Source organism: Haemaphysalis longicornis, unplaced genomic scaffold (assembly GCF_048455015.1).
Source record: "Haemaphysalis longicornis isolate Haplotype H1 unplaced genomic scaffold, Haemaphysalis longicornis Haplotype H1 scaffold_1, whole genome shotgun sequence".
In the NCBI taxonomy this organism is placed as follows: domain Eukaryota; kingdom Metazoa; phylum Arthropoda; class Arachnida; order Ixodida; family Ixodidae; genus Haemaphysalis; species Haemaphysalis longicornis.
In genome coordinates, this window is record NW_027526203.1 from 243,732,634 (window position 1) to 243,741,504 (window position 8,871).

General features: G+C 48.7%; 1 protein-coding gene across 1 annotated transcript; it reads left to right on the forward strand.

Annotated features, from left to right (window-relative positions):
• The first annotated feature begins 4,781 nt into the window (after nt 1-4,781).
• LOC144168983 (uncharacterized) lies at nt 4,782-7,716 on the forward strand. The gene has a single exon (XM_077697988.1). It carries the CDS (start codon nt 4,852-4,854, stop codon nt 7,681-7,683), a length of 2,832 nt encoding a protein of 943 aa, XP_077554114.1. The 5' UTR covers nt 4,782-4,851; the 3' UTR covers nt 7,684-7,716.
• Nucleotides 7,717-8,871: the final 1,155 nt, after the last annotated feature.

Here is an 8,871-nt window from a genome sequence, read left to right on the forward strand (position 1 = left end):
ATAAACAAGGGCTGTTGGTGTACGAGGGAGATTCTGTGTAGCACTCCAGGAGGTGTGGTCCACTTATAGAAGAGCTTATGAGTGAACGCAAGGGCAAGTGGGGAAAAGTTCAGGAAGGCACTTCTTGTGACAGTGCGTGACTAATTTTAAGTTGCTTGCTCAGACTTTCAGCAAAGTTGACTACCAGCGTTACGAGTTGGCTGAAAGTTGGTAACCTGCAATTGGAAGTACGCGCATGTTTAATTAAGGTAAACTTAGGCCGTCCACATATTTTCTGACTGCATGTAGTGTACGTGCTTTGTGCTTCCTTGCAGAGCAGCCGGAGACTTCTTTTGGTCATTTTGGACTGGTCAGAACAAAGCAAGAGAGGCTAACACGTGGGCAGATCTTCATCGCTGTAATTAACCAAGTAATTCCTCCCCCCAACATCCACAAATCAGCCGATCCCCACTTAAATTGCAACACATCCCAAAGGGTTACCTCTGAATTGGACGCTCGGAACGAAGCCCAGTCTAACCTCCATCAAGGCCTGTGCCAGCTGAGCATAACAACAGTGAGAAGAGGAAATAAAGAACTGAGAATTGTACACATTGTACTAACATTTGGGGAAACATCAGTTCGTTATGAAGGATAGCTGGAAGTGGGATGGATACATTGCACTTGTCTTTTGGGAAAAGAAGCGAGACATTTTACTGCAGATGCCTATTTATGAATATCAAAGCTTATCAGTGGGAGCAATGCCACAATTGCGTGCATAACTTGTCCTGTCAATACGCCCGCTGCCTATAGCACTGTTTAGCTATTAGAACCAACAAAACAATCTAAAGAAGATGCCTTATGAAAATGCTGCGAAACATCTTGTTCAGCTACAGCCGTCCTATCATGCAAACTACAATCCATCCTCTGCTGCCATCAGCTTTGCCACAGTTTGGCAGAAAAGTAGCTTTTTTTTTTTCATTCATTCTAGTAGCATTTACCAGAAAGCATGCTTAGCGATTCCTGCAGCATGTGAAGTCACGTCTGGTAGGAAATTGATCACTGTTGGTGGCACTGGCATTATGTTCAGGCAACCTTCCTACTCTGTAGATGCATAGCTACTTGCAAGAGGTGAAAGATGCTTCATTTCATTCATTGCACTCCACTCCTGGAAATAATATGCTAACTTGGCAGCAGTCTAATAGCAGTTTAATAAAATCTAAAAATCTACCAGGAATCTGATTAAGCATGCACCAGTATTAATTTTTCAGAATATCACTTGTAATTATGAGAATGTTTTTGGCTTCAGCATTTCTATGAGAAGATTTGATGGGAGCTAAGTCACATCCCTTTTAGCCAATCAACATTAATATTGGTAACCTTAGCACTGTGATATCAATAATAACTGCTGCCAGTTTTGTGAGAGCCAAGGAACGGTAGCGTTGCATTAATAGATCGACAGCAGCCAATTATTGATAGCAATATACCAAGATTGTCATTGTAGCAGTGATGTGATAGCTGCGCTATAGCGCTTAACTGCGACGAAAGGTAAATCCTGCTACATCCTGCTACATTTCGAGCAATCTGTGCCAATCTTGCGCCAAAGCTTCGTTTTTCCGGGTTTCTTCGATGTGGCATGGTCTGGTCTGAGGAGTCCTCTTTACGCTACGTGCGTTGAAGAGGAGGGAATATCTTAATCTCCTTTGCAATAAAGCTTGGCAGAAGTTCACGTGACTAGCTCCGTAGGGTCGAGATGGAGAGGGAATTTAAAGGGTAGCTAGCGGGAAAGGGGACGAAAGTTCAACATGGCTTACTTTGGGACTGGCTTCCCGGCTTTGAAGAAAGTGATCTTTTCTGACAACATGTTTAGGAGGACAGCTACGGGAGCGCTTCAGGAAAGCATTTTTTGATAAAACTTTCTTTACAAAGCTACTCTGTGAAGAATGTGGTCGAAGATCCACTGATTTTTTGGCTTTGTTTCAAAGAAGTGAGCAGTTGGCCCACCTACTCTATGATGAGAAGGTTGCCCTCGTTCACAAGCTGGGTGGATGCTTCATGTAGAGATTCTTACCGCGCGAAGAAAGCCAGAGAGTTGCTGATGTTGCAAACCTAGTCCCCTGCAAATTGGAAAGCGAGAGTAGAAGTCGGAGATGCCACAGAGCGTGCAATTTCGTCTTGGGAACCCGGAGAGAAACTGACATTTAGGTTGGGTGCTAAGCTTTTACATAAAATGCACTGAGTACAGTGCGCAACACCCTTGTCTATAACACTGAGTTCAACTTCAACTAGTTACTTCTCAAAACTGCGGACTCAAACTTGTCACAAAAAACGTTGGGGTCAAAATATAGGGTTAAAACTTCAGAATGACACAATAGTTCTCTTCAAATGCTTTTCGGCCGAGGCAAGATAAGGCTATAAGTATGAAACATGTGTTATAGACAAGTGTGTTGCCCTCTGTACCTCCTGTTGCAGCTGCTGTTCGACGTCATTTTGCAGAGCCTGCGCTTCTTAAGCCCACAGCTGAGGGAAGAGGAGTCCTCTTGCTCTCATTTTAGGGTGCTACCAGGCTGCCGCAAGTGACCCAACCCTGCGATGTTTTTACTTTGGTGGATGAATACACTCTCCTCCAGCTGGAACATGTTGAATCAGATCCGTCTACACGGATTGACGAGTATTGGCAGCATTTGAGCAGGAGGAGGCTGACAACACAACAAAACCAAATTCCCTCTCTTGGCCAGGCTAGTGAAGGCATTGCTTTGCATTCTACATAGAAATGCAGATGTGAAAAGTGGCTTCAGAGAGAACCGCCAGCACCTTAATGAAAGGGCTCAGTTGACGATGCAAAATGTTAATGGCATCAGGCACTTTGAATCGTTCTCCAGGCGCTTTGAAAGAGATGCAAGTTGCTTCAATGTGACACCAGAGGTTTTCAGAGCAGTACGAACGTCGGACAAAAACTTAAAAAAAAAAAAAAAAGCTGGCGAATGCAGAGCATCTATTTTGCCACGGCATGAAGTCCAAGAGCTTCAGTTATGTCGAAAGTGGACAGTCTCTTCTAGCCGAGGGTAAAGCGAGAATGGCGGCAGCACTGGACAAAATGGCGCCAAAGAAAACTTTGGACCAGTCATGATAGTTGTACTTTCATTACATGTTCTGCTTAAACAAAATCAAAGGCATTTTCAGTGGATCTGATCATGTTGTTTTATTGCCATGTAGTCTTTTTTAGCTTTAAAATGTTTTAATGTACATCAAACTGTCCACATTATGTGACTATGTTTCGTTCATTATGGTTTAATGAAAAGTACAGAATCGAATGTTACCCCGATAGTCATTTTTTAAACAAGGAGTCAAGTTCCTTCATGATCTGTTGGCTCATGTAGTGAATGTGCACAATCGTGCGAACTCTTTCGGTGCTTGTCCTGAGGCATTTCATAATCACTGTTAAAAGACATCTGTGCAGCAGAAACTTTTCTGCACCGTAGACATTTTACTTGTTTAAACGTTTGTGTGCCCAGGATGCTGCTTTTTGGGCTCCTCTCGGTTGTTTTCTGCCCATTCTAGCAATATTTCTCAAATATTAATGCTCGTTCTGGCTGCTACAAAACCTACTTTGGCTCCTCCAAAAGCTGTTTCAAAATGACTTGACCCAATCACATCACTGTTGTAGGTGTGCTGTTGATAGCTAACTATAGATATCACTACAAATAATTTCTCTATTTGTTTTTCTTTATATACAAAGAAAAACAAATATTGAATAATTGAGTCATTGATTGAAAAATTGAAATTGAAATTAGCATTAGTCGACTTACAAGCCAACTATCGTTGAAAGTTTTGCATCGCTAGTTTCCACACTTCTGCATTGGCAGGTTGATAGCGACAAAACATGTTGCCTTGAGCCACATAAAGCTGTATTAAATTACCTCAACGCACGACTGAAGCATAATACAGTTTCTACAGCTTGAAATTTTACCCAATAAGTTTTATCGATAATCTATGAAAATAGCCAAGGACGGGCATTACACCCTAAAGGTGTTTGCAACTGACAAGAAAAGGAAGGTGCGAGAGCTCGCACAGAATAGATTGTGAAGCGGCTTTGCATGAATCTGAGCAGCACTCAGTGAGGTGGGCTGTAAACGCGTGCTGCCCCCATGCTGCAGCAGGCTAAGGTACACACTGGTGAAGTAAGCACACCCTTTTTTATTGTTTTTACCATCATGCATACTTGCCTGAACTACAGAGGACGTTTTTCTTTTGCAAATCGATACTGCTCAATACTGCAGCAGCTTCCAAGAGATCGTGGCTGTACGTTTATACATTGGTAGAAAGACTATGTTAATTGCGTCGTATTACGCACGTCCTGAGCCCAGCTGCTGCCGCCGTGGGTCCCAAGGGGGCAATGTCGGGTACCAGTGGATGCTCGACATGAGAAAACAGTACCCAGAGGACCGCTTCCTTGTGGCTGGAGATTTTAACGCACACCACCCAGACTGGGGATACAGCACGGCGGACGCACGTGGCAACAAACTTCAGGAGACTACTGAAGCCGCCCGCCTTACACTCATCAATGACTTGGAATACCCTACGAGGCGCGGACTTCACGCGAGACAGCGCGATACCACCGTAGATCTCACATGGGCAGATCACCGCGTCGTTAAAGAATGGCGCTGCGGAGCAGATCCCATGAGCTCCGACCACTATCCCATATGGCTGCAGTTAAACGCCCGAAGCCTCCGACGGTCCAAGCGTACAACACAAACAGTCGATTGGGATGCCTTCCGTGCTGCTATGGCTGAATATGAAAGCAATCTTTCCATCACTCAAAAGTTGAAGCGCGCAGTTCAGGACTCCACACGCGTAATCCAAGTTAGTGAAGACATGCCGGTACCGGACAAACACCTCGTCAATCTCTGGAATACGAGGGAACAACTATGCATTCAGTACTTGAACAATGGAAGGCTGTTTAAAGATCTTCTCAGGGTACGAAAAAAGGCGGCTGAGGCTCGACGGTACGCCAAACGACTAGCGCGATCGCGGTGGCTCGACCACTGCGCCTCCTTTAGTGAAAAGACCGGCTCAACCAAGCTATGGCACACATTTCGTACCCTGATAGGGAAGGCCAAAGCCGCGCATACGGGCCGCAATATTTGTCTGGCAACCAGCCTTTCTGCTGCAGAATTTGAGGAGGAGGCCGCTCGCACATTTTTCCCGCAACCCAGCATTCCCCCGGCACCGACTACGTATCAATGGCAACCACCAGAGAATGATGTGGCCCAAAATGCGCCGTTCACTCCACAGGAAATGGCAATAGCTCTGGGGGCGATCAACGTGAGGAGCGCGCCCGGTAAAGATGGGATTACATGGCGCATGCTTCAAAACTTGGATGAAGACGCCAAAATGCAGTTGTTATCAGAGTTAAACGCTGTGTGGATGTCCGGTGAGCTGCCAGTCGACTGGAAGCACTCAGTAGTTTACCCCATTCCCAAGGCAGGAAAAAAGATGAATAACATCAACAACATGAGGCCCATCTCCTTGACTTCTACACTTTGCAAGCTTCTTGAGCGCATGGTTCTCACCAGGTTAAGCTACATTCTTGAGAACGCTGGCGCAGAGCCGTACTATGACGAAGGGCAAACTGGATTTCGCCCTGGTCTGTGCACCTACGACAGCCTGCTGCTCCTGCGCAACTTGACCGGCAAGAAGCGCCGACGAACGAAGATCCCCGCCGTGATCGTGGCAGTCGACCTCAAAAAGGCTTTCGACACCGTCCGCCACAGTGCCATTATTGAAGCTCTCCAGGACTGTGGTGCGGGTACGCGCGTAATTAATTTTGTTAAAAGCTTTTTAAATGGCCGCACGTTTGAAATTAGAACGGAGCTAAACCATCCCCGCGTCTTCACCAATACAACTGGTGTACCGCAAGGAGCCATCCTCTCGCCCACGCTGTTTAACCTAGTGATGCGGAAGATTGCAAAACAACTTCGCAACATTCCACACCTGCAGCACACTATGTACGCTGATGATATCACCATCTGGGTTGACCCTCGATGCACTACGCTGAACACGCAGCAAGTCATCGACACAATTCAGCTTGGACTTGATACCATTGACAGGTGCCTGCCTCCGACTGGAATGAGTCCGTCTCCAGAAAAGACAAAATACCTCGTCATTGGAGGGCTCGACCATCTGCAGGCACAAATACATTTCACGCTGAATGGTCAACCCATCGAGCGTGCTGCCGACAGGTGGCTCCGGATACTTGGCGTACCACTCCATGAAGACGGAGGGGCCAGTGAATGGATCCGGCAAATCATATGTGTTTGGAAGCAGCAGCTTCATATCATCAAGAGAATTGGAGGCCGCTTCGGCGGGGCAACAACGCAGGTCCTGCGCACACTTACACAGGCCGTCCTGACTTCCAAGGCGTGCTACGGTGCTCCATGCTTTGCCCTTACGAAGACACAATATGACCGACTGGAGACATTACACCGCGAAAGCCTCAGAGTAATTACTGGTTTACCTCGGCACACCCGCGTGGAAGAACTCTACCGCTATTCCCAGCTGCCCCCCCTCCGCGCTATCATAACGGAGAGGGTCGAAGGCCACAACAGGAGACGCGCCGCAACCCGCGCGGGGCAGCTTGTCCAAAAATTGGCTTCCGGTCAGAGCGATTCGCTTTTCCCGCAACTGCCGGCTGTTCGAGCCCCTTGGGAAGATGTCTTGGTTCGTGTGTCAAAGCCTCTATCTCGCCTGCGTGGCCGAAACCATAACCACCATGAGCGCGCCGCTATTGCTGCACGCGCAGACCGCCGAGCCGGCGCCATCTTTACAACAGCAGTCCTAAATGAAACAACATCTCGCGCTTCACTTTCCTGTATTGACGGCCAAATGCGCATTTCCCGCACAATTCAATTTCTTCACCCTCCAAGCCCATGTCAGACCCGTCTTGCGGCAGTTCTTCTCGCTGCGGAGCACATTGAGGCAACTTACGGCGCCGGTGACAACCACCACTTCACAATATTTACGGACAGCCCCCAAGCCCTCGATCGACTTGGCAAAACCCCATACGTCGGAACTACCTGCGACCTCATCAAGACCATTTGTCGCAGACTGCGAGACACACGCAATATAGTCGTTCGGGTAGACTGCGTCCCGGGACACGCAGGCGGAATCGGCAGCGAGACCGCTTACGCGTGCGCGAGCGAGCACTTTGAACTCCGCTCCAACCCGGCGTTGCCCGTCCCATTTGCACAACACGACCCCGACCCCCCAGAAGCAAAAGCGGCAGCACGGCACGCGTCCAAACAGTCGTTGCGGAACTTGGTTCCACCAGACCCCGCCCCCCTGCCCGCTGGATTGCCCCGTGGCGCACAAGTACTTCTGCACAAGGCACGGGCTGGTGCCGCGCTAACCGATGATGTGTTGGCCAAGTGGCGTGCGTATGTGCCAAAACGTCACCACCGTGCCGTCGAGGTTGCGCAATCTGTGGCCACAGTTGCCTGCACCTCTTGCTCCACAGGAGCCACGCCCACTGTCCACCACATGTTGTGGGACTGTCCCGGCCTTCAAACGCTCCGTTTACAGTATCTTCCGCCCGGCGTCCAGCGGCTTGTGGAATGGACAACCCCGCTGCAACCCGCCACTGCAAGGCAGACGCTGCTTTCTCTGTGGGAGTTCGCGCGCTCTTCAGGCGTCGACCGCAGAATGTAACATTTAAACTCTCCCCCCCCCCACCTTCCTTTCTTCCCCATGCTGACCGACGCGTCCACCTTCTGAAATAAAGTTTTGTTATGTTATGTTATGTTATGTCTTTTGCTGCTTGTAAACGCACAGTGGGTTATTCGGAACTCAACCTACAGTTCTTGCAGCCCCATAATGCATGCCGGCATACTTTCATGCCATGACAACGTAAAGGGACGTGATACCATACTTTCGAGCGTTCGGCAAGGTTGCAAAAACTTACAATACATACGATTACCAGGACTCCCAACGCCTTCTGCCAAAGCCGACAGCCCCGAAAGCCTGGTATTTGTCTTGGTCTTGCGGTTTCGCTGTCGGTTATTAGCAGCTGAGTGTTCCTTTTGTTTGAAAGATTGCTTAATACAGAGGCTGACGCCTAGCTCTGAGTCTTCGCACTCCGCACAGGACCGGCTTCGCAAGGAATGGGGCGACGCCGGCAATGTTTCTTCCGTAGCAGTACCCAAAACTGCAAAACTCGCGCTTTGAGCTAGTGTGTGCGATTTTACGTCTATTATTATGATAAAAAGTTACGCACATGCCAAATCTGGTGCGGACAAGCGTCCGATGTCAATCGAGTGCGAAGAAACTGCAGGGAGAGCGAGCCCGAGTGAAGCAGGCGACAAATGCGAGAATCCCCAAGCCGACGTCATGGAGGTGCGTTTCGCACGCCGCCCGTGGTCGCGCTCACTGCCAATTTTCGTACAGTCTGCTTAAAAAGAAGCGGCATGCAAAATACAACAGCTGAAATACGCGCATGGACGCCGCAAGTGGCCAGCAAAAATCAGATTTCGAAACCGAAACTGAGGAGAGCGCAGCCATTGTAGTGACGTTGCAGCTGTCCAGTGAGCGGCCAGACAGTCACCAGCTCGGGAGAAAGTGTGCGGCGTGCACGGGACAGCTAATGGGCGAAGCCTGCGCAACAGCTCCACCAGTTCTCCAGCGTCATGGCTGGCCAGAGGAAGAAGCCCCCCGTCGGCTGGAACGTCACAGGCGCGTTATGGCTGTTTACGTGATGTACCGGCAGGTGCAGCGTGGTCTGCAGTGGAGCTTTTTTAAATGCTTCTGACTGATTAACGAGGCGTTCACGGGGTTACCACTTGTGTCCCAGCTGATTTGGGGGGTACTTACTACACATTAAAAATAAATTTGGTCGAGGTG

Bases quoted from the DNA above. Each gene is read 5' to 3' on its own strand.
- LOC144168983 (XM_077697988.1), top strand. From the start codon at position 4,852: ATGCCGGTACCGGACAAACACCTCGTCAATCTCTGGAATACGAGGGAA.